The 25,903-nt window shown below is 48.5% G+C and overlaps 1 protein-coding gene across 2 annotated transcripts in view; it reads right to left on the bottom strand.

Moving 5' to 3' along the window:
• Positions 1-3,785: 3,785 nt before the first annotated feature.
• ZNF366 (zinc finger protein 366) overlaps positions 3,786-25,903 on the bottom strand; it is a 343,082-nt gene continuing 320,964 nt past the window's right edge. For both annotated transcript variants that reach the window (XM_047792838.1, XM_047792753.1), the window contains 4 exons: positions 24,081-25,426; positions 20,712-20,903; positions 10,746-10,920; positions 3,786-7,463 (listed from right to left, as the gene is read on the bottom strand). In XM_047792838.1, the coding sequence (XP_047648794.1) occupies positions 6,940-7,463; positions 10,746-10,920; positions 20,712-20,903; positions 24,081-25,412 (2,223 nt within the window). In that variant the 5' untranslated portion in view covers positions 25,413-25,426 and the 3' untranslated portion in view covers positions 3,786-6,939. The remainder of the gene's footprint in view (positions 7,464-10,745; positions 10,921-20,711; positions 20,904-24,080; positions 25,427-25,903) is intronic.

Raw genomic sequence — 25,903 nt, 5'->3', positions numbered from 1 at the left:
TTAATTAAAGTCGATATTCACTATAGTTGCCTATAGAGTAGAGGCGTGCAGATAAATGTATAGGAGTGAACACAAAGTATGAAAATCTTTGTATCACATGTTAACACTCATCAGATAGCACCCACCATGGATGGACATTAAATGGTCGGGCAGACAGCTGCCAGCCGACTTCAGCCCTCTGTCAACAGCCACTCCAATGCTGTAACAAAGAGCATGAGAATGAAGTGGCCAGAGCGGCAGAGATGGAGGCTACATGTGAGCCCAACAGCATGAACTGTGTTTGTCAAGGCTGATCTGTTGCTGAATAGCCAACATACCAGCAAGAGAGACTGATGCTGAGCTTGCAATATGGCACCATTGCTCAAGGACACCAATTAGTCACTTGGTGAGAAGTTGACTATATTGAGTCCCTTTTGTCTTGGAAGAGCCAGTAGTTCCTTGTCACAGGAATGGATGTATACTTTAGATGTATGTTTGCCCTTTCTGCTGGTAGGACCTCAGCCAGCACTACTCTGCAAGGGGTGGGTTATGGAGTGTTTGCTCTACTGGATAGAATCCTATATAATATCACTTCAAACCAGAGCATTCACATTACAGTAAGGGAGGTGAGAAGATGGGCCCACAACCATAGGATCTACTGGTCATATCACATACACACTACCCAGAAGCAGCCAGCTCCCTAGAGTTCTTGGAGGAAACACTCCATGAGGATGGGAGGTCATCTTCCAGTATATGCATTGAATGAAAGACTTCTATATGGTCCTATGTCCTCAACAGGAAGAATGCATAGGTCCAGGGACCAAGGGTGGAAGCAGGAATGGTCCTACGTGCTTCACTCCTAGAGGACTTGGCACTTCTCATCCCTATGACTCTAGGTTCTGCAGGCTTAGAAGTTCTCCTCCTCAAAGAGGGTACACTTTCACCTGGAGCATAGCAAGAATACCTTTGAATTATAAGCCATGTCGGTCACCTGGGCACTTTTTATCCCTTGTCTCCAGGGACCAGCAGACAAGGAAAGAAATCATCGTTTTGGCAGAGGTAAATGGCCTGATCACCAGGAGAGAGAAGAGCTGTTGTCACACAAGGGGTCGGGGAAGAATACGTGTGGAACCCAGTGTGACCCACTTGGGTTCTTTTGGTATTTATTTCCCCCTCCCCCTGGGACTGTAAATGAACAGGAACAGCAACCTCATCCTGAGAAGGACACCTGTCTTAGCCCATTTGAGCTTCTGTAACCCAATACCACAGACTGACTGACTTAAATAACAAATATTGATATCTCACAGTTCTGAAGGTTGGTAAGTCCAAGATCTTGTGCCGGTAGCTTCTGTGTCTGGTGAGGACTCTCCTCCTGGCTTGCAAATGGCCACCTTCTCACCATGTCCTTTCATTGCAGAGAGAGAGAGAAGACTCTGATCTTAGCACTAATCCCATCAAAGGGCTCCATCATCATGACCTTATCTAAACCCAACTACCTCCCGAGGGTCCTGCCACCGAATGCCATCACACTTAGGAGTTAGGTTAGCACATACATTTGGGGGGGATGAAAACATTCAGTCTGTGGCAACATGATGACCAAGGCTCAGCCCCTTTGGAGATGAGGTTCTGGTCACACTACCTGGGAAGCTACCAAACCCGGCAGAAGTGGCATCTAATGGTGAGAGGGATCTAGGCAGTAATGGAGGAAGAAGGCAAACATCAGTGTCTCTCCTAGACTAACTGCAGCACTGAGGCTGAAGTTTATCCAGCTAACTTCCTCTTCTCCGTTTTCCCTCAGGGAGAGAGGCCCACTGGAATCCTGGAGGAGATGTTCCATGCGCGTATGTGAAGAAGTGGATTGTGGTGATGCAAGTGGTGGGCTGTAGCAGACACAGAGTCACCCAGTCTCTCTTCAAAGAGGGCCCTGCCCAGAGCTGTGGGGACTGCAGTCAGTAGCTGCCTCCAGCCACCAGCTCCCTCAGGGTTTGCCCCTGCTGCTGAGCCACCCCTTTCTGAGGTCACGCCCTTTGTGGGCAGCTCACAGCTGATGACTAAGCAAGGTAGGGGCACAAAGGCCTGGACACCTCTGCCCAATGTGGCACAGCTCTGATGGGCAGTCCTCACATTGGGTGAGGCTTGGTCAGGCCTGCATCACCGTCTGGCTTCTCTCTTTGCTCAATCTTCCTCCCCCCGCTCCTTCTTTTCACTGGTGTGAAGCCCTAATAAAAATCTTGCACCCAAATTTGTCTCAATATCTGCTGCCAGAGAAGCAACTTCCAGAGAACAGGCTATATGCTTGGAGGGCAAAGGAGGCACTTGCTAACTGAATAATCCGGAGCAAATTACTTCACTTTCCTGAACCTCCATTTCCTCGTCGGTAAACCGGAGATAGCCACGTTTGTCTCTCGGGGCTATGTGAGGCTTAAGTGAGATCGTGTGTGTAAATCATCTGGCACAGTGCTCAGCATAGAGCAGCATATAAACTTTAAAAGGGCCACTCTCAGAAATGGACAACTTTCCATGATGATGCACTTTATGAGGGCTTGGTTAAGGAGGGGGAGCTAAGCGTTCAGTGTTCTGGCTACTTCATTGATGGTAATAATAAGGGCTAATCTTTTTTTTTTGGGGGGGGGGTCTTTTTAGGGCCACACCTGAGGCATATGGAAGTTCCCAGGCTAGGGGTTGAATCGGAACTGCAGCTATGGGCCTAGGCCACAGCCACGCCAGATCCTTTACCCACTGAGCGGGGCCAGGGATTGAACCCGCATCCTCATGGATATTAGTCAGGTTTGTTACCACTGAGCCACAGTGGGAACTCACATAAGGGCTAATTCTTACACAGCACACAATGTGAGCCAGGCCCATGAGCACCTTCATACATCAGCTCATTGAACCCACAAAACAATCTGCTGAGGAAGGCACTGTTCCTAGTCCCATTTTACAAGTGAGGAGACTGAGGCACGGAGAGAGGTTCGCAAACTGATTTCAGCTCCCAAAGATCAGAAGTAGGAGAGCTTGGCTTTGAACCCAGGAACCCGGCACCATAATATGCACTCTTGCCCCTGAGAGTATACTGCTCTTCGTTGAACTTTATTATATGATGAACTTGACGCAGAATAAGGCAATCCTGGAGTTCCCTGGTGGTGGAGTGGGTTAAGGATCTGGTGTTGTCACTGCAGTGGCTCAGGCTGCTGCTATGGCACAGGTCTGATCCCTGGCCCAGGAAATTCCACCTGCTGTGGGTGTGGCCAAAAATAAATGAATAGATAAGACAATCTTGCCTCTAACTTCCCCATGGCACCCTTCCAGAACTTCCAATTTTTCTGACCCGAAGAGAAGAAGATGAGGAAGCTGTCACCTGGCTGCCGATGGGCTGAGGTTCACGAATCCTTTCTGAAGCCTGAGGGAGGGAAGAGCCAACACTTGTGTCTCACAGGGCTGAGAGCACCACCCTTGGCTCTGGTAAAGGTTCTAAGGACAGAAGTGAGACACTGAGGCAGCTTCCTCACAAAATTTCAGGTATGTGCAAATAATTAACTCGGTTTTTTCAACATGTCTTTATTTGCTTAAATTAACAAAATATAGGTTACATGCCATTTTTTAGGTAAACTACTTTCTCATTGAAGCAGAAAGCAATATTCACAACTTGGGTTGCTACATATTTGGAATTTTAGTTTTAAATAGCAAGGCAGGATTCTGTACAAAATCAACATTTGGTGTCATATTGTCCAAATATGTGAAGGATTTTAAATGTTAGCTCTGTTACATTTTGTTCCAGCAAAGCAGACAAAGATCATAATTCAAAACACGATGTTAATATTTTATTAAATGCCTTCAGGGCTTAATAAATACAGTATGCACATTGGGCTGTTTCATGCAACTACTCATATACAAATATACCAGTTACCCTTGCAGAGCTGTGGAAGGTCAGCCTCAGTCTCACGGCCGGTGGGCAGTCAAATTCTTAAAAAGAGAGAATGAGTTGAAAGGCAACAAGAGGGCGCTACCTGAATAAAAAGGTTAAAAGAGAAATATGCCGCTTGGCTGGGTTGGTTGGTTCAAAGAGAGTGGTCAAAAGCCTGGAAAGCATTTGGTAGTGACCTGTGTTCAGAGTGTTGCAACGTGCTGAAGGTCAAGCTATCCTGGCCCTTGGGGTGCTGATGATCCTGGTTGGTGTCATCCCTTAATTGTTGAGGATGGCCTCAAGGCTGCTCTCTCAGGCTTGCACTCTGGATAATTTGCAACTTGGGCAAGGCTGGCCGTGCCTTCCTTGAGCACTGCACTTATACGCAGGGTGTCCATATAATTTACCACCCAGACTGGAACACTTTTAAGAGTTAAGGTGACACTGCTAGTAACCACATAGGGACAACAGGTATAAACCCAGGTTGTCCCAGGCAGACTAGGATGCTGATCACTTACAAAACCAAGGTTTTAGCTTGGCTCTCAAAAGGTCAGTGCATGTGAACCATCCACTTATAACTGATTTTCTCAATCCCAGAGTCAAGAACTAAAAACAGGCTTTAGAATACATTCCATGACAATTTTTATTACTTTTTCTACACCCTTTTTTCTTCCTCCAAGGGGAATTTTACTTGGAAGGCTAACATGTAAAACAGATGGAATCTGAGCTGCTTTGAGTGAGGTGGTAACGAGGGCTAGGAATTGCTCCTCCCCTTGCAGCTCCAGACGGCCTAAGAGGGACCTCTGGCTTCTCAACGCATAGTGTGGAAACCACCATTCTAGACCATGCTCTCTCCATCCCGACATTAACTTGTTCCTCAAACATTTCCACATGATTCGTTTTGGGTGGAAACACTTAGAGCTTGCTATTCCAGATTTCCTAGTTCCTATTCCAGCTCAGTGCACGGAGAACAAACTGGAAATCTGCAGGTCTTCAACACCCGGCTGCTGGAAGAATGAATATGTAGCAGGATCCTAAGAGCTGGAGACCTCACTCCTGCAGCCTCTGGCTGATGTCATCGGAGGCACTGATGAGCTACATTAATAATAAATGGAAGGGACGTTGCCCCTCTGAAGACTTGGACAGGTTCTAGGTCCAGCGTTGGGCTTATAACAACAGAAACCTTCGACCTTACCTTCACCACCCCCCTTGCAGGAGCTCTGACCTTGGGACATGGATGGCAGTAGGAAACCCAAACGGCTTTGGCCCTTTGAGGTGGTAGTGAAGCTGGAGGAAGGAGCCCTACGAAGGGTGGCAGAAAGAATGCATCAGGATTGACAAAGCGCACGCATGGCTGATGAGAACCAGATGAGGCTGAAGGGGAAGCACCTTGGCCAAGAGAAAAGGCTGCATCCTGCAGTCAGAGATGGGCCACGTCTTCCAAAGAAATGTATTGGGAGCTCTGGAAGGAGAGGAAGCAAATAACAGACAGTACCTAGCTCTACGAATGAGTTGAAACTAATGACCAAGAGGCAGTTTTTACATCAACACAGACCCAGTACCAGAGGGTTACTGCTTCCAGTCAGTCACATGAATGCGACATTCTCAGCTCTGCTTTATTCATCAGCTGCTGGTGCCTAAAGAAGGCCTACCTGCTGGGCTCAACTCACCCATTACAGTCACTACCCCCCACGGGAATCATGAATCACCTCTAGGAAGAAAGAATTAGTTACTATAGGCTGGCTGTGTATTTTTAAACATATTTAGTGACCATAAGCAGCATAGGCATCATTTTCTAGTACAAAAAAAGATCTGTTTACATAGTGTGTTTGTATCGGAACAGGTAAGAAGACCTAAGTCAGCAGTATGATTTCAAGGCCTCTTGCTTTCTATTTTAATGAGTCTAAAGCCAGCAGCAGAAATATGTATGGAGTCCCTGGGAGGGGGTCTTGGGAGCCACCCTTTCAGCCTAGTCGACCTTTCTGAACCCTGGCCACACATAAGAATCATCTGATAGGGGGCAATTTGGGAAATAACCAATGCTGGGGCTTCACTCTAGACCAATTAAATCAGAACCTCAGAGGGGTCAGCCCTAGCACTGGTAGTTTTTAAAAGCACCCTGAGATGGTCCTGATGTAGTAGAGGCAGCATTGAGGATGTCACCCAGCATCTCCCTTACTGGTGGTTATTCTAATACTCCAAACAAGTTAGAGCTTAGATTTCAGGGAGAACTCCCAGCTCCAGCACTGAAGAGAAACCCACTGTTCCTGGGGTGACAACTCTTCCTGAAGCTGCTTTACGGGGCACGAAGCCTTGGAGCAAGGTCTCCAGGAGGCAGCTCTGCTCAGGACGCAAGGGTGAACTTGCAGTCACTGAGCACTGTCAGGCCACCTGAAAATGTGCTCCAAATGCCATGTCTGATGAAGGCAGCAGAAGCGGAACAAGGCAGTCTCAGGCAGGAATCTAAGTATTGCTGGTTTTTCCTTCGTCACAATGATTCACATTCTCCTGAAATTGTATATCTGCAGCAACTACATGAGAACCTTCTCTTCCATAACTCACCCTCCTGTGTCATTTCTGTTATGTTTTGATTATTTAATAAAGCAGTTTTTATACTATGCACAACTACTAATATTTTCATCTATCTGGAAAAATATAGCTTTCACACATTCAACTAAAGAGTCATTAATAAGGTGATGTGTCAAGCACCATATTTTTGCAACTAGAAAGGAATTTACCATGTATTGCCTATTAGTCAATAGAAAATGGAATTTCTAAAAGCACCTCAGCATCAGTTTACGATGTCCGGAAGAACAGCACAGTTTACTACACTAGAGATCTGTGAAATAACACTGAAGGAGACCCTGCACGTGTGCTAAAAATCAAGGGCCCAATTAATGACCTGAGAAGCATTTACACGACTGAGGACGTCCCTGCTCCTTTAGCCTGAGCCATTTGTAAAGATTCCTGCCCTTCTCCCATCTCCAGCAAAAACGGAAAGCTGTATTTGCACCACCTAGTTCTTATTTTCCAAGTGTAATTTTGAAACCGTCCACTTAGATCCCTAAAAGCACTGCTTGTTTTTCCATTTTCCTCTCCAGTAATTCTTTCAAACTCTCGTCTCTGTGCTTGAAGTACAGGTAATCAGAAAAGGAGGGGCCCCGCCGCGCGCTCTGCAGGGCCCGGAGGCCAGGGCACTCGTCTCTGCCGACCAACTCTCTGTCCTGGCCGCGCTCCGGCCCAGGGCTGTCCCGGCTCTGCAGCAGGCGGTCCCCCTGCGGCGCGTCCTCCTCCGCCTGCGCCTCCTCCCTGGGGCCCGGCGCGGGCTTGGCGGACAGGTCCTGGGGCGCGCAGAGCGGCGGGCTGCGGGGACCGAGGCCCGGGCTGTCCCGCTCCGCCTCGTAGCAGTGGTCGTCGTCTTCCTCCTCGTGGCAGGAGCTGCCCCTGGCGCTCTCCCCGTCCGACTGGGAGGCCGGGCCCTTGGCCCCGCGCTTCTGGGACAGGTCGAAGGGCTCCTCCTGCTCCAGGCTCCTCAGGCCCCCCGCCGTCTGCGCCAGGGAAAGTCTCCCCCTTCCAAAACCTGCCAGAGCAAAGGCACCGTCAGGCCCGGGAAAGGGTCAGGACGCCGAGAGGGCGCGCTGGCTGGAACCTGGGGTGGGTAGTGGGGCTTGATTTTACGTTTTAAAAATAGATAATCTCCAGGAAGCCTGCAGAGAGGTGGGCCTTGTCACAGGGTCTGCCTCGGTATGACTCCTTTCAGGGGAATTAGGCAACATGCGCCAAGAGCTTTAAAAATAAGTACACCTTTGACTTGGCAATTACACTGCTGAGAAGTTAAGCTGTGAAAATAGTCTGGCAGATGCACACAATGTATGTATAAGGATGCTCATTGCCACATTTTTTTCAACAGGGAAACTGAAAACAATTCATCAATTTAACAACAGGATTGGTTAAATAAATAATAGCACCTCCATACAATGAAGGTACTACGTGTATAGAAGGTACTTCCATGTGCAGATGTAGAGACCTACTCTTGATCATGAGAGGGATTCTCTATATAATTTTAAAATTATCATATATCTTATTTATCCTATATATTTATAGTGTAGACTCAATTTTATCTATTAAAAATTGGAAGGATGTCTGCCAAAATCTGTGAGGTGATTTTTACATTTTTCTATTCACTTCGAATATACGTCTTTTCATTTTTAACAGAGAGCACCTATTTTATCGTAATAATTTTTTTTTGTCTTTTGTCTATTGAGTGCCACGCCCATGGTATGTGGAGGTTCCCAGGCTAGGGGTCAAATCAGAGCTGTAGCTGCTGACCTTCGCCACAGCTCCAATTTGACGAAATCAAATGGGGGGTCTGTGACCTACTCCACAGCTCACGGCAAACACCGGATCCTTATCCCACTGAGCAAGGCTAGGGATCGAACCTGTGTTCTCATGGATACTAGTCGGGTTAGTTAACCACTGAGCCGCAATGGGAACTCCTACAATGATAATTTTTAAAAAGTTATTTTTATTTTGAAAAAACCCCAGATATTCCATTTGGGGCCAATGAGGCTACCCCATAACTGGGCCCCCTAAGCATAGACGGAGTATGTAGGGCACAGGAAGGGCCTTTGAGGGGCTCAAGAGCCCCTGTGCCCAACCACAAGTGTTCCTGCTGTCGGGCATAGTGACATGACAGGGTCTCACTTTTAGTTTCAGTTTGAAGGCCCCTGTAGGGATGGACTTTTCAGTAGCCAGCAGACAAGTGGTGAGGGTCCACCAGATTTTATCTTCAAGGTCTCTTCCCCGTGGGGAGCCAACAGTCAGGTCCCAAGGCATCAGTGGGCACGACTGAGGACAGAAATGCAAGGGAGCGGTCCGGGTGCAGCCAGACCCTGCTGCACAGAAGAACCAGGCTTCTGGGGTGGGGACACACGAAGGATGCTGATGCCAACACTGCCCACTTTATGGTGTTGTCAGGCAATGAAGCTGCCTGTAACTTTAATCTTGTCAGCGGTACAGGGAGGGTCTTTTTCATCTGGGTCATGATTTTTGAGCGGTTTCAAAAACCAGAGCGCAGAAATGCTAACACCTTTTGTAGGTGAAAACATTAAAGTTGTTGAAAGTCTGTTAAAAACTTTCAAAGCAACTCTCTGATATATAATGATGCTCCTGATTTTTCCAGAAGAGTGACAGTCCTTAGGTGCCTGTTACGATTTGAGCATCCTCATGGGGTAGGTCGTGGTGACCAAGTCAGGCTTTCAGAGGGAGGACTGTCTCCTCATCGGCTTCTATGTCTCTAGCCCCAGCGACTGGGCAAACCATCTATTCTGGAAAAATCCAGGCCTAGCTTGGGAAGTGGCTCAGGCAACTGGAGAGGCAAAGAGTAATTCAGGAATAAAACATTCTCAGGAAAAAAAAGTTTTTTTTTGGTTTTTCTTAACCAGAATTTTTTCAGGGCTTTTGTACAAACTCCAGGCCTTGTCTTATGATGATCACAGTTTCTTGTCACCCAGGAGTCACCATAAACTCAGTGGGAGTTTGAGAAATCTGAAAGCTACAATCATTTTGTTTTATGCTAGTCGTGCATGCGTGCATCCTATTTAAGAATATGGGTGCCTAGCTAACTATCTCTTTTGTAAAGGGGTGGGAGAAGCAAAAACATGAACAAAGCACCCCATGTTTTCACCCAGTGTAGTGAGCACACTGACTTGAGCCAGAAATGCTTGAATTAGAATCTCAGTTCTGCCTTCAGACTTGCTTTTCGAGCTTGAGCAGTTTACATAACACCTCCTGGCCTTGGTTTCCTCTTACATAAAATGAGAATAACACAGTTTACTTTGTGGAATATTGGGGACGAGCAATAATATCTAAGTGCATTGCCCTGTGCCTGGATCAGACTAGAATCAGAAAACAGCAGCCAGTTAACCTGATATTGTAAGTTACACATACGTGTGTCTTTTCTTCCCACACACAGACCTCCCAGAGGGCGAAGATGGGCTCATTCCCCTCGACCCATAAAACATGCCGCCCCAGGCAGTGCGTGTTTACTGCCCTTTTAAGGAAGGACGACCCACTGAATTCAGGACACTTGCAACATAAACTAAGGGCCTTGAAACTGAGAAACATAAACTCTAAGACCCTAGACACTGAGAAGTTCAAGGAGGCAGGAACCTTTCATCAGTTTAGTTAGGAGTCAGCAGGGGCAAAGGAAGCCCCTGCTATGCCAATGGGCCAGGCAGCCCTACCAAGCAGGAAAAATGTCCTTGCATGTGTCTGGTCGTGACCAAGCAGCAGAGACCTAGCCTGCCACAGACACACTTCTGGCTCACGGCAGTACTTGAAGAGCTGTTTTTCAGAAAGGAAAGAAAAATCACATGCCCCTTAATAGCAGTGTGAGGAAATGGCTACAAGAAGGCTTTTGAGTCAGGAAGGAAGGTCTGTGTTCAGGTCCTCAGCCTGCTACTTCTCAGTTGAGCAAGTTTGTATTTCAAAGCCTCAGTTTCCTCATCTGTAACATGGGGATAACAGAAGTTTCGCCAGCCTGGAGTTGCTGTAGAGATTCAGGGACAAAAGCACCTGTTGAAGGGTCAGGAACAAAGAACTAACAGTGGTACTGACTGGCATCATTGTGATATTCTAATCTGCTCCCTATAATTCACTTTTACTTACCACCTTCAGAGATTAGCATTATGTTTGTTACAATAACACTGCCAGCTTGTTCCTGCTATCTGCTGTGGTCATGAAAATTACACTCTCTTTTTTGACCCTAAGAATAACCCCCCAAAGTAAAGCTCCCCAAAAGCAGGTTCAGCTCCCGTTTGTTACTCTCCGGCCACCACGGGCTGCCTGGAAGGGAGATTACCTTGTGAATGGAGGCCCCGCTCCATGACCCCGTGCTTCACTTTCATGTGGCGTGTCAGATTCCCCTTCAGGGTGAACTTGCTGGGGCAGTAGAGGCACTTGAAGGGTTTGCTGTCAGAGTGCAGGTGCATGTGGCCCATTAAGTTGTGCATCCGGTTGAATTCCTTCCCACACAGCTGTTGAGACAGTGACGAGGAGAACGAAGGTTACTCGCAGGCGAGGACCCCATCCAGTAACCACAGCCAGGCCTGAATGAGGACTGGTGTGCTGCTGCTCCATTTGGATCTTGGCATTTTCAGTTGCTTCCAAAGAAAGTGTTCCCATGGAAGTCAGAGAGGGGCTGTATTAAGTCCAGGCTCAGAAGTGGGGCAGGTAGGGATGGATTCAGGAGACTTTATTCCTGTTGTGCAGGGATTTTAAAACTCAAGGTAGGAACTGCAAAGCTATTAAAGCTTCTTTTGAATGCAACCTTTTGAAAAGGAGAAAAGCTGCTCTGAAAAGCAATTGCTCAAAGTGTGCTTCATTTTAATAATAAGGATATGGTGGCTTGTTTAATATTTATGGAGCATTTACAGTGTGGAAGGTGCTGGCCTAAATCTGCCATGGAATATCTCGTTTAACTCACATCAATCCTATGAGATGGGTGCTGTTATCAGCCCTATTTTACAGATGGACAAACTGAGGAATGAAGATTAAAGGACTAGCCAAGGCACACAGCTAGCAGGTGCTGGACTGAGATAATGAACTCAGGTCCTCAGACACCAGTGGCCACATGGTCACAACCACACCATACTGTGTGTTGTTCCCCCGGACCCCCACATAAAACTCTTCTATTAGACTATATCGGGTGATGCTTTTCTAATATTTAAAATTTATTAATTACTGGGATGGATTCCAGAGTTAAAAGGAACACAGAGACCTATAAAGAAAGGAGTGTCTCTTCTCCGGGTTAGAATCTGAAGTACTAAAAATATCATCCTAAGTATACAAAAAGTAAACTTTATTTGTTTATTCTTTTTTTTTTTTTTGTCTTTTCTAGGGCCACACCTACGGCATATGGAGGTTCCCAGGTCCAATCGGAGCTGTAGCCACCGGCCTGCACCAGAGCCACAGCAATGCCAGATCTGAGCCGCGTCTGCAACCCACACCACAGCTCACGGCAACGCCGGATCCTTAACCCACTGAGCAAGGACAGGGATCGAACCCGCAACCTCATGGTTCCCAGTTGGATTCATTAACCTCTGAGCCATGACGGGAACTCCTTTTTTTTTTCTTTTTATTTCCATCAAAGTGCAGATACATGATGGACCACAACAGTGTTTCTCCAGCTTCTTTAGCAAGAGCAGAACTGCCTTTTTAAAAGCAATGTGTGCAGATGCAGGAGGTGTGAAACAGAAGCAGCTACTCTGGGGAGTTTTCCTTGCCTTTCTTGTCCTGGAGCCTCAGCAGAGCAGGTTTTGGAAACTCCAGCCCTTCCTTGGCTGCACTAGGGGAATGTGAAGAAGGACTGTGTCTGTGCTGGCACCAGAGCGTTAAGGGACAAACATATTCCTCCCCTTTCCCTTCCCCCGCTGAAGCCCATGTGGCCAGGGCAGTGACATGGAGTGAGAGATGAGCGGAGAGAGCACTTGGGGTGCGGCGTCCCTGAGGCGGACACCAGTTTCCCCTTCTTACTGAGAGATGTTTTCAGGGCCAGTGTTGAGGGTTCTGGGTTGAACTTTTTTTTAATGAAGGCAGTGTTTCTTCAGGTGGCTAAGGAGGTGAAAGCTGGGCTGGCCTTGGAAAAAATGGGTAGACCTAACAACTGTGACCTGGGGAGAGTAGCCTAAGAGAATGCTGGGCAGTGTAAGAGGAAGCCATCCTGGGATTACAGAGTTGCCACAGAGAATCCACACGTGGATGTGGCTGGTTCTGTATTTTTTAATGATTCACAGTGGGGGGTTTAAGTACTTTTTCCCTTTTTATTTCCTTACTAGCAAGAATGAATTCAGCATACTGGTGTCCCACACTTAGTATTCAAGCACCCACACACCACATTTATTTGGAAAAGTTGAGAGAGTGGATCTAATTTAGGAGAAAGCCCTACATGTAGGATGGATATTTGCTTTCTTTTTATCCTCAACAGAGACAATTTATAAAGATCTATTAGCCCATGGCTCAGTTTTGCTCATGTGTGAGAGTTACCGTAGAGTTCTCTTGATTAGCTTAGCTTATCCTGTTCTCCATCCTGGCTAAGGAAAAAAATGTAGAGATTCTAGTTTAGGTATTTCCAGTCGTGGGTATTTTGGAAAAGGTATAGCTCATCTGGTTCATGAGATACCTCCCGATTATTTGGAGTGATGTTGCTCTTGGGAGTGTTGAGTATGAACAGTCTGTTGGTAGACTCTACAGAATCTCTCAAGGCTCTTTCTGCCTTTTTGCTACAATTTTTGCCTAACACCAAGCTTGATATATGATAGGTCCTCGGTAAGCTTTTGCTAAGTCAGTGAAGGAGCGAGGCACACTAGAGCAGAAGATCTGAAGACAGCCATGGGCAGTTAGGCACAAGACACATATGTGAAGAGGAGCTAAGGTTGGAAGATCAATTAGGCTACTGCATTAGTCCAAGCCTGGACTAATGTCTCTGTTGTTACGGGCCAGACAGAGAGAATTAAAAGGAAGAAATGGGTGGCTCCCATGGAGAATGATATTCTATTCTTAGATATCATCTGTGTTTGCTGAGGTCTTTGATGCTGGATTGGTCTGAAAGAGTTTTATAAAGGAGACAAAATTTTAATCTAACCCTGAAGAACATGTGGTGTGCCTTTTGGTTTTGTTTTGACACAAGAATAAAGTCTCCTCATTAAATATTTTCAGACACGCCAATCAACCTTAAACTTCAGGCAAGGCAACTATTACTATTGTTAGAATGATCCACTTCTTGTCGCTGCTGCAATTGCTGTGACTTTGAGGTTAGAGCTGATCCTGCAATTCACCTGCCCAAGGTAGCAGCTTCCTTCCCACCTGTTGCCCCATCTCCACCCGACATACCAGGGTGCACACACATCATGAGGGCTACTGCTGGGCATTTTCTGGATTCTTCCTTAGCCTTAGACAAGCAACCTTTTAGGGTCATCACAGCTGAGTGTGTGTTTTCCACTGTAATGGTTTTCTGGATCAATTCATTCAATACTGCACTTCCTGAGACATTTTAGTGGCAGATGGGGACATGAGGATGTTTAATCATTTTAGTAAATGATGCTGTCTCCTGAAGTCAAGGCCTATAGCCTCAGGGAAGCAGATCCACTGTGGATGACCACATGACTGGTCACCTATATTATCCGATGTGTGATTGATTTTGTTGCTATTGATACAATTTTATTTTTAATTTTTATATACCAGAGTTATCTCTTATGGTTTATGGTAGCCTACTGGTAGGCAATGGAGAGCTTGCCCAGGGCTAAGAAACAACATGCCACCCCTGAAAGATGCTTGGGGCACTAAAAGGTGTTCCAGGTAATGTTGAGAAATGTAAGGACTACCTTCCTTTCCTTTGTGGCCAACCTCAGTATCGATCACACACAGTAACACTTAATGAATATCTAAGTACGTGGTCAGGAAATAAACAACTGAGTTGGGAAAGATAACTCTTCTTCATGCAAAACTTCCACATGCAACCATCACCAAATCTCTTTCTTGCCCCCACTAAACCTGCACACCCTAGTTTGCAAACCAAAATCCTCAGTGGCAGGAATAGAGACAATTAACTCAGGACCTGAAGTACTTGGGCACCATTCATGTCTCAGTGGTAGGTACGCTAACATCTTCCTCTCAGCCTCTGACCCTTCTACAAAGCCCTTTGATCCTTACCCAGAACACCTGGCCTCTTCATCTCTCTCAGAGGACTGTTCTCACATGACAGTACACAAATGTACAGAGTTATTTTGTGTCTGTGAAATTTGGAGAGGCCTCCCAGTCACTGTTAGCGAAGAGAGGCCAGAGAAAGAGGGCCGAGTCAATTCAAGATGGCACTCTTGGGTGGGGTTTGGGTGTGAGCTCCAAGCAGACCATTATGTTAGAGAGGGGTGTTAGATTGGAAGGAAGAACAAAGGTTGGGAGTGAGCATCAAAAACTCTAGTTTCTAGAGTTCCTGCTGTGGCGCAGCAGAAACGAATCCAACTGGTATCCATGAGGACTTGGGTTCGATCCCTGCCCTTGTTTAGTGGCTTAAGGATCCGGTGTTGCCATGGCTGTGGTTGTAGGCTGGCAGCTGCATCTCTGATTAGACCCCTAGCCTGGGAACTTCCACATGCCACAGGTGCAGTCCTGAGAAAAAGAAAAAACAAACAAACAAACAAACAAAAAAAAACCCTTTAGTTTCTTCTCCTGGGAAAAGCAGTCATCTACAAGGGCCCCTTTAATCATGAGATGTGAAGCTAAGAGCTTGCCCAAATTAAGACTGGCTGAATCTCCATCTCCTGCCAAGGTCTGTGCAGATTCAAGTCAGGGTGGATAGTGGCACAGGAAGCTGCTAAAGAAATGAGGAGTCAGATTCCATCTTGCATGTGGTCATCGCAGCCCATCATCCCCTCCTGAACTCTCAGTTGCCCTAATGATCAGTATTAGTGTGCCTCTGACATTCAATATCAGCTTTTCCATCTACTGCCACTTTTGTACCTACTTTTTGAGAGGAAGGTGGACTTCAAAATGTAATTGAAAATGGGAATAAATGTTTTGAACTGTCCTTTAAAAAGAGGTTGCACAAGCATCAGGCTTTGAGATGTCGGAGCAGAGAGGCAACGGGGAGACCCCAGAGGGACAGAGAACTTGCTTCATCTTCTCTTGTGTAGAATGTCAATGATAATCACAGTTTCCCATGAAGCTTTTTTTAAGGATCAAATGAGATGATTCATGTAAAGGGCCTGGCAAACAGTAGGAGCTCAATAAATATTAGCTCTTGTTACCATCACTATCACATACATTTTACATTCCAGAAATAGAAAGCTCTTTGAGGATGAGGGTGCTTTCTTTTTATTTATTTATTTTTTGTTTGTTTGTTTTTCTGTCTTTTTGTCTGTTCTGGGGCTGCACCTGCAGCATATATGGAGGGTCTGAGGCTAGGGGTCTAATTGGAGCTGTAGCCACCGGCCTACACCAGAGCCACAGCAATGTGGGATCCGAGCCACATCTGCAACCTACACCGCAGCTCACAGCAACACTGGATCCTTAACCCACCGAGCGGGGCCAGGGATCGAACCCACAACCTCATGGTTCCTAGTCAGATTTGTCAACCACTGAGCCACGACGGGAACTTTCTTTTTAAACCAAATTATGTGGAAGGAAAATTATGGAAGGACCAAGGGACAAATCCTTTAAGTAAATACCTGCCAGGTTACTTGAGGTACAATAGAAATGGAAGCAGCTGTGGCTGATGCAGCCCTGGGAAATGCAGATGGAAAGAGAAGGCTCATCCTTGACGGCAGGCTTCGGGGAGCCAGTATCTGGCTCTCTGATCTTCTGTCAGCCCTTTAAATAGCTGGCAGATGCCCTGTCCCCTTATCTTCAGAGACACTCCTAATTCTGGCCTCCTGGAGCCCCTCCCCTCCCTGGTCCAGAGCCCTAGAGGCGCCTCAGGCAACTTCCCTTGAGTCCCAGTAACAGAGCCAACAGCCAGAGTCACCAAGCAGTCACTGTGCACGGAGGCAGGGTGATGGCAGTGGGCAGCCACTAGGCTGGGGCCAGAGGCCCGCAGAGCCAAGAGGAGGCACACTCCTGAGACTGCGATGCACCAGGAAGCCTGTGTTTCCCTCTTCTGCGAGGAAAGGTCAGGGAGCTGCAGCCTGTGCCGTGGAGAATGGCCTCCGCTAAGCGGCCCTTCCCTTGCATTCTTCTTCTCTCTCTCTCTCTCTCTTTTAATAAGAAGGGTGTTCCTTTCCTCAAAGGGAGAGAGAGGGAGGGAGGGAGAGAGAGACTGTAAACTGTCCAAAAGGACCGTGAGAAAACAGGAAGCTTTGAAAAGTACAAGAGAAAGCAAGATGAAATCTATTTGCAGGCGGGCCCCTGGGGACATGCGAGGCATTGTTAAGCAGGCAGTTCATACAGCTATATCCTTCCTTCTGCTGAGGAGGGCTTTGCTGCCAAAAGGCTGCTATCTGGTCACTGCCTTAACCCCCTCCATGCCAGCCTGAGAACCCTGATTTCAAGCACTGGGCCCTCACAAGTCCCCACTGGGATTCTCCCCTGAGGGAGCATCTAAGAGCTGGAGGGGGAAAGGGAGCCGGTCTGGTGGAGGAGGAGGCAGGGGCCCTTTTCAGGGCGACCTCATCCTTTTCTATCTGTTCTGCCCTTGGCCTTCAGGCCTCTGCTTCAGGCCAGGCTGCAGATGACCTGGTGATTCATAACATAGGCAGCTCCCGGCTTCACCCATCTCAAAGGAGAACTTGTCCCGGAAATTCTGGATGACTGCTTTTCCTGGACAGGTTTCCCAAAGACGGCAGCTGGTTCTTTGCTATTATGGTGTGGTCGCTGCAAGGATAGCATCCAAATCAACCTCTGCGTGCTTACGCAGAATCTGGGAAGCACATTTCTGAAACATGGCTTAAGTCTACAGGCGCAGGTCTCTGGAGAAACTCCAGCTGGCTCCAAGAGGCAAGGAGTCCAGAAGTCGAGCCAATAGCAAAAGAACCCAGAAGGGCAGTAACTTCTTTTATAAGGAAAAAAAAGAGAGAGAAACATAGAATGGAAACCTTTCCTCCCCTCGAATTTTCCATGCTATTGTTAAAGCTTAATCCCACAGTAAACGAATGTTTCTGCTTGCCATGGACAGCTGTTTCCACTGAGCCAGGGCCAGAGAGAACCAGTTCATGTGGCTACACGGGGAGGGATATATGTTAGAAAGAATTTTTAGTGGTGAGAATCCCAGGAAATTAGAATCTGTTACTCAAAAACTCTCCTTTTCTTGCAAGTTTTAGGGTAAAGGAGATGGAGCCAACTCTTGGAGGATGGAGGAGGAGCAAGGCCTGCCTATTTTTTCCAATCACGTAAGGGAACAGCTCTTCCTTGTTGCTATGAGAAGGTCAGATTTAGTTGTCTGGGCCTGTCCTCCAGCATCAGCACACAGCCCTCTCGGAGGGCTGTGAATTGCACGGCGATGAGCAAATGGTTCTCTCTTCTTTTCCTAATTCCCAGACCTGACAACCTTCACCCACGGCCAGACTTCCAAGAATCCAGCATAGCATGAATAAGAAGCAAAGTCCACAGGATACCGTCCGGAAATGGCCCATCCCACAGTGGGATCTGGAGCTAGTTATAAACACCCAGGTCCCATTACAAAATCTGTAAATTCAGATATCCTCTGAGATTCCTTTGAAGTGAAGAAGGGTGATGATATGAAGAGGACACCAAGTGGGCGGCACTTTGCAGGGAGATGGGTATAAAGAGAGGAAGAACCTGGCAGTATGATCGGGCACTGTTCAGGAGACAGAGGGCTCTTGACCAAGATGATTAATACCTGTTCCTATTTCAGAAATGTCTAAGAATGGAGATGGGCCATCTAAGTTTGACAAACAGAACACTTTAACACCCAATGCTTTTTGTTCAAATGACAGATACACTCTCCTAGGCATCCTCCAACCTCCTGTGGTCTGAGAGGACCTGCCCACCAGAAAGAAGTGACCTTTGCAGATGACCAGTCCAATTCCTGCGCCAGGCCCACCTCCCACTGGAGAGTTAAAGTGCATCATCAGAGCTGGCGTTGTACACTACAAGTCCTTCTCTTACAGGATTCCATGGTGTCATCAGATATCCAGAGCCTAATCCAGCTTCAAGGAGAGGTCAGATTGAGTTTACGAACTCTCAAGTGGACAATCAGACTCCCTCCCTTTGAACCACATGTGGTGCACTAGCATCGGGGTGAAGGGAGGCCTGGCTCACTGCATCACTGGCCCATCTTGTCCGTTTTCTGTGCACTGGTGCCAGAAAGAACCCTCTAAATCCTCAGGACCACCGGAGGCCCTTGAGGTAGAGAAAAAGAACTGCCTCTGTGCCCCCAAATCACCATGCCTGCAACCCCTTTCCTGCACTGGCTCTGCCCTGACATATCCCTCCGTTTCAGAGATGTTTTCTGCCTAGTTAAACCACTACTGCTGGCCCTGCATGGGTGAGGTGGAGGGGGGAGTTGGCTGGACTAGACAGACGTGGATTTTTAGGGGACTACAAATGATGCAACAGCTCCCTGCATATTTTAACACCTTTATGTGCTCCACCACCTGTTAATCAAAAGTTTGGGCTCCAAGCCCAAAAGTATACGAAACACAAGGAATGAGGAGGGGCAAAGAGCCTCTACTGTCACCCTTGGCAGGCAGAAACAGCTCTGTTAAAATGAAGGGCTCAAAGCACTCCGCGAGGCGGGAAGGACATCAAAGGAGCGCCTACAGGGAGAGAGAAAAGGCCATCTGTGGTCCACGGGCTCACACAGCCAGACCTAGCATCGTGGTTGTGCAGCCTGTGCGGTCACATGGGGCCCTGGATTCAGAAGGGTCCTGGGTTTTGAGTGAGGAACGCTCTACCCTCAGTCTTGAAAATCTGAAAAACATATGAACAAGGGGTACTGCACCAGGCCCTGTGAATCACAAGCACCGTCCCGCATGCCACTTCCTCCCCCTCAGGCTCAGATCACTCAAGATGGACATAAATTGACTTTCAAACCACTGGGAACTTGAAGGAAAGGAGGGGAAACACAAGGGGGTGGCCGGAAAAGGGCTGGAGGGAGAACCCTCCCTCCCCCACCTCCGGAGAATGCCCACACGGGTCTAGGGAAGCTCTGGTTCCTGACCCCTCTCACCCCGTCCAGGAGTGGCCAACACAGGAAGAAGTCAGCTTCACAGGGGGTTCCTTCACATGGGGGGACATGCCATGGAGGGATTAAGGCTGGAACAGCCCTTGGAAGCAAGGGAACCCTGCTTTAGAAACAGGGATCGACAAAGGATACCATTTGGATGCTAAGCAGTCATGCAGTGCAGAGGGAAGGAAAATTCCATTTCAGAGAGAAAGGCTGTACTGATAGCTGAATGTGGTGACTTCCCTCTGCTCCCCCCGTGCCCCCGACTCTGATGACACTTGGCGGTACATTCCATGAATTAAACTGCCCCCATCCTGAGCAAGACTCCTTCTCATCTTAGAAGTGCAGGAGGGAAACAAGGCGGGGCGCGGGCACAGCCTGGGGAGCCCGACCAGGTCTGAGTAATAGCCGTCAGTGCCTTGGGCTTTCTAGATCTCCAGCTCACTCTTCATCTCAGCAGATGAAATCAAATCCCTACCAAGTTAATGTGACGCGGACATTGTAACGAAGATGCTCCACGGGATTTAGGAATCAACGAGAAACACTGCAGCTGACCTGGCTCACAGTTATTCCTTGGCCCAAGCAAGTATTTCTGAGGTCACCAGAGGGGCTGGCCTCAGAATGTCTTTCATCCCTTCCAGAGACCTGCCCTCAAATTACACTGCTCGGTCCAAGAGTCAGGAGGGCAGGGTTGGGGCAGTGGGAAGGGAAGAGGGCAGGACTGGGAGCTTCTCCGACTCCTCTCCCTGTTCTACTCCTTGGCTGGTCAGGGGAAGAGGGCTAAACCGACCGGACTGCTCTCCCTAGAACAGGAGCGCTCACACCACCCTCATCCTTTCACGACCTCATTCGCCAGATGGGCCTTCTGCCCTCCGCCCTCCCTGTACTGGCTGCCTCCACACCCTGTGAGCTGATTCTGCAGTGAGACAAACAGAGTAGCTCCCAGGGCTCAGGTGGGCACAGAGGTGGTGGAGAGAGGCGCAGAGTGGCCGACGGGCCTGGCGTTGGCCGCAGACCTACTGCGCGCATCAGAGGCCCCTCTGATGAGACTGAGTAGATGATCCCCTCCCTGGAGACTCGCCCACCTGCAGGTGCGCAGCCCTCTGAGCCCTCCCTCTCCGCGCTCCCCATGGCCCCTCCCCAGCCCACCTTGCATTTGAAAGGCTTCACATCCGAGTGGACGATCATGTGGGCCTTGAGGGTCTGTTTCTGCACAAAACTCTTGTAGCAGAGGTGACACTGGTAGGCGCGGATGTTGGTGTGGATCAGCACATGTCTCTTCATGTTGGCCAGCAGGGTGAACTCCCGCCCGCAGATCCCACATTTGTGCTCCTTCACGCCCTGGACAGAGGCAAGAGTCAGAACAACCGTGGTTAGCAGGTAACAGGCTTTCATCAGCACAGTCGTCCTCGCTCTTCTCGCTGACACATACATCTACGAAGAACTTGGTGACAGGTGTTGAGTTCCAAATGGTGTGGCTGGAGCCTTGTTAAATTACTATTTTCTTGAAAAGTGTTGATTATATAATCTTTTTTGTTTTTCTTCTAAAAACCATAAACTAGCCAGACAGAAGGAAAGAGAGCTATTGCTTTTGTTGTTCCTGCTGCTGCTGGGGTTAATTCTACCGTAACAGTTCACAGGGATTAATAGGATGTTGGTAAGAGCACCGTAGAATGAGTGGTATGTGAAACGAGTCTCTAACTGGGCTTTCATGGTAGTGAAAAAATAAAACCTCCTACACTGGTAACATAATTTCCTATATGAAAACCAATGTTCTCATGAGTTCTCATTAATAGACTTGAAAATCCAGAAAGAACAACTCACATCCACACTTCAAAAAAAATCATAACCTGCTCCTCACCTCCTGAGATGGTCCCCTGGGTTCCCAAAGATAGTGGCCTCTGTGTCATTTGGCTATGGAGCCTCCTCCAAGCCAGCTTCTGTCCCTTAGAGAAATTTGGCAGAGGATAGATTTTTGAATTAGGAAACAGGAAAGAAGGAGATTTTCTAGTTTCCTCACTGTTTGTGTTTGAATACTTAAGCACTGATGCCCTCAACGGAGAACATTTCCAGGGACTTACAGCACGAGCAGAGTATTACCTAATTCTGACTAACCAGTGCCTCCCTGAAAAGGCAAGAGAGCTTGACCTAGAATAACTTTTTGGAAAGAAAACTTAGAGAACCTCAGCATTAAAACTAAGGTTATTATAGGTTTAGAACACTTGTTTAGCTAACAACTATTTTACAAAAACTATATTGCCTGGTATCCATAGCGACCTAAGGCAGGACGAGTTCCAAGATTCTCTCTGCCTGTATTTCTACTTCTTTCATTTGGGACATGGGATGAAAGAACCACTCCCCGGTTTTGGTGAGCCCATGGCACTAATGGGTGAGTTCGGGTCTCTGCCCAGCCATTTACTGGCTACATAACCTTAGATGAGTCTCATGGCTTTTCCTGGTGAAGGCCTCCTCATCCCAAGATGAAGTGGTGGGTCAAGAGAACCCGGGGGCTCTTTCCAACTGGAATACTGTCTAGTCTAGATGATTGCAGATGAGTATGGATTTATGCTAATGAAGAGCTCTACATTTTAACAACTTCCTAAGATGATGAATTTTTAAAGTGTGTTCCATATTCAAACAGTGAGTTTAAAAATATGAAATTAATGAAACCTATTTTCTTGATGGGTTTTAAAATTTACTTCAGCACCTTTCTTCTCAAGACTGTCTCTATAGTTGGTTATGATGGTTCGTTTCTCTTAGCACTGTTTTAGGAATCCTCTAAAGAGAATTCTATGTCCAAAGTCAAAGCCACATGTGGGCTGGCCTAGAATTCAAGAAAATGAGAGGCTGGACCCAACTTTGGGAAAAAGGAAGCTGCTGTGTCTTTAATAGGATCAGTGCAGCCACAGAGAGGGGGCCTAGGACGCTGCTGAGGTGAAGGGAGGGCGGGGGTGGGAAAGGGGTAGCCTTGACAGTAGTGTTCAAGAGCTCAGGCGCTGAAGACAGAGATTCTGGGTGACTTCCCCCTGCCTTGGTGTCTTCATCTGCAATCTGGAGTAAGAGGTAGCTCTTAGAGTTGTTGGGAGAGGATTAAATGAGAAGCAGAGCACCTGGCACATAGCAAGTACTCAATAAATACTACCTCTCACTGTTTGTTGACACCTTTAATTAAAATACATTTTGCTTTCTGATTTGAACAAGAGCTATTTTCAGATATCAGGCTGTTTTCTCCATTTGGATTTCATTTTCTACAATTGTACAGAGTTTTTATAGGTTCTAAAGTGCATCTCTGATTCTGTTTCCACACACGTAGGAGTCCCTGCAATCAGCGCATGGCTCCCCTGTCGGCTGACTCTCAGTTTAGGCTTTGTTGATGCCTCCTGCACTCTGCAGGCGTCTCCTCTCTGGCTGTATCAGAGGTCCCTTTTGTGGGACAGCTGTTTGTGCGGAGCTCACAAGGCAGCCACACGTTTTGTTTGGGTTTGGTCCTAACCTATCAAATGAAACCCACAAGGCCAGAGCAGAAATCTTATCTTGGCTGGGCAAAGTCCTGCACTGAACTTTCAGAATGAAAGAATGTTTTAGAAAACATTGCTCAAGTCTCAAGTCTCTCCTGCCAAGAAAACCATGTGAGGTCAAGGGTGTGAGAGTAGAGGTCAGTGGGGCAAACTTCCCCTCTCCCAAGCTCAAAGCAGACTCAATTCAGCTAATTGGGTAAGATTTCAGGAACACACTGAGGCCTTGTTTTAATTCTTCCTGAATGATTCAAGGTCTTTGGTTGCAAATTAGACTGAACTTAGACACCTGGACCTATAATTCTCTTCTTGAAGACTTGAGTCCAGGGAAGAGAAAAATCAAATCCAACAGAGAAGACTGGTCTCTCCCGCCTCCAGCAATACAAGCTACAGAGCACCGCAGCCAGCTAGGCAGGGGCTCAACAGGGGAAGCACAGGCCCTGCGGGGCCCAGGCCAGACTCCACTCCCCTCGGTCCTCGGCAAATGAAGCAGTGGAGGGAGAAAATAACCCAAAAGGTGGTCTCTGTTTCAGCCGAAAAAGACCATGAGAGTTCTCTGGAGTTTTCTAGAAGGCTCTGATTAGTATATCCCAAGCACAAAGCTGGTGTGGGGTAGGCAGGGAGTGATGGATGACACACTCATGCTCATGCCCTGGAAGAAGTTTCCAGAAACAGATTTTTAGGGATTCCGGGAGGTTTAGAAGCAACAGCACAAGGCTCAGCTGCTTCCTTCTGTCTTCCTCACCCTTCTCTCCAAACTGCACTATTTCTTTCTAGGCCCACCTCAGGCTCTAGAAGGTAGAAGGGAACAGGCTTGACAGCAGGTCTCCGCATTCTTCCCAGCTTCAAGGTGAGGACATCGGGGCTCAGGTCAGGGAAGCCTCCCACCCAGGGTCACGGGCTCCTCCGAGTCAGAGGTGGCGAGCAGCGCGGGTCCCCAGGGTTCCGCTCCTCCTACCCGAGGCCCGGCCAGCCCCGCCCCTAGCTGGGGTCCCCGCGGTACCTTGTGGGTGAGGGAGTGCTGCTTGAGGTGGTGGGGCTGGACGAACTCCATGCCGCACTCGGAGCAGATGTAGGGCCGGATGTCCTTGTGCTTCATCATGTGGTTCTGCAGCTGGCTCGGGTACTGGAAGGTCTTGTCGCACTCGGAGCAGCTGTACTGGATGGGGCCCCGGTGCGTGGTGAGGTGCCTCTTCAGCTGGGCCAGGGTGGGGAAGTCGAGGCCGCACTCCACACAGATGTTCTCCCGCCCGCTCGCGTGCTTGGCCTCGTGGGCCTTGAGCTCGCTGGGGTAGGCGAAGCCCCGGCCGCACACGCGGCAGTTGTGTGGCTTCACCTCACTGTGCTGCATCATGTGGCGCTTCAGGTGGCTGGTCTGGGTGAAGGCCTTGTGACACACCTGGCACTTGTGGGGCCGCGTGCCCTGGTGGGTCAGCATGTGAGTGTGCAGGTGGCTGAGCTGCTTGAAGAGCTTTCCGCAGCGGCTGCAGGCGTGCGGCTTGATGCCGCTGTGGCCCAGGATGTGGGTCACCAGGTTGTACTTGGAGGTGTAGGACTTCTCGCAGGTGGGGCACTGCCAGCGCTTCTGCGTGCCGCCCACGTCTACGTAGTAGCTGTCGTCGATCTGCACGTTCACGTCCACCCTCTCCACCTTCTGCTTGGTCTCCTCGCTCTCCCGCGGCTCGGCTTTGCGGGCCTGCGGCGGTTCCGGGGGCTGCTTGGGCAGGAACGTGTGGCGGCTGAAAGGGAAGGGCGAGGCCGAGGGCACGAAGAAGGGGAACATGAGGCCCGGGGGGACCTTGGGGTAGTAGGGGTAGGCCGTGGGCAGGAACGGAGGGGGCGTCGGCGGGGGCCACAGGGCGCTCGGCTTCGCCGGCTCCTGCTTGACGGCCTTGCTGCCCAGGTGCTCCAGGCTGCGGTAGAACTGGAAGCCCACGTTGCACAGGTCGATCATCCGCGAGTCGTACTTGGGGCGCGGGGGCTGCGGGAAGAGCAGGGGCAGGTCGGGGCGGCCCGGGTGCTTGCTCCCCTCCGGGTGCAGGGCCAGAGCGGCTTCTTCCGCGGGGTGGCTGTAGGGCATCTTGGTGGGCATGCTCTTGCGTTTGCGAGACCCTCCTCCTTCAAAGACCCCCGGGAATCCGTCTAGGTCTCCTGGAGGAGGCTCGTACCGGAACTGGGAAAATGGCCCCCGGAGAGCTTCCGGGAAGGGGTGTCGGGCGGGAGCTTTCCCCCGGGAAACCACCGGCTGCAGGCCGTGGGGAAAGGAGGGGGCCGCCTTCACACCCAAACTGAAATGCACATCCTCATCTTTGACCATCTTCATTTCCTTCTGCATCCTTGGCAGTTTTCCTTTAAAGAGAAAGAAACATCGGGGGTTTTTTTGTTTTTTTGTTTTTAAATCCCTTTTTCCATTAAGAGTTTTGGCTAAATGTCAGGACTAATTTATGAGAAGTAATGCTTGCTTAATACGTTATCCCAGGGCTGTTTAAAATATTTTTTTGCATACCCGGTTACTAATGTAGAGAGCACCAGCCTTAGGGAGTGGGACCCTAGAGCTCCACAGTTACAAAACCATAGCTGGGGGGCGGATGGGGTAGAAGAGTGGGCTCAATTGGGAGGAAACCTGAGAACTCATCCAGCCATTGTCCCCATTTAAGATGAGGTAACCATGGCCTGGAGAGATGAAGTGACATGCTCGAGTCTCACAGCTACTCAGTGCAGGAGCCAGAACTGGGACACGTTCTTCGGCGACTTTTTCAGCCCGAGATGGAATTGCATCTGCCAAATGGTGATTTAAATGCCTTTCAGGGTCATTTCTTCTCTAAG

This window comes from Phacochoerus africanus, chromosome 1, assembly GCF_016906955.1.
Source record: "Phacochoerus africanus isolate WHEZ1 chromosome 1, ROS_Pafr_v1, whole genome shotgun sequence".
In the NCBI taxonomy this organism is placed as follows: Eukaryota; Metazoa; Chordata; class Mammalia; order Artiodactyla; family Suidae; genus Phacochoerus; species Phacochoerus africanus.
The sequence above is the reverse complement of the archived record's forward strand: the minus strand, read 5'-3'. Positions and strand labels throughout refer to the sequence as shown.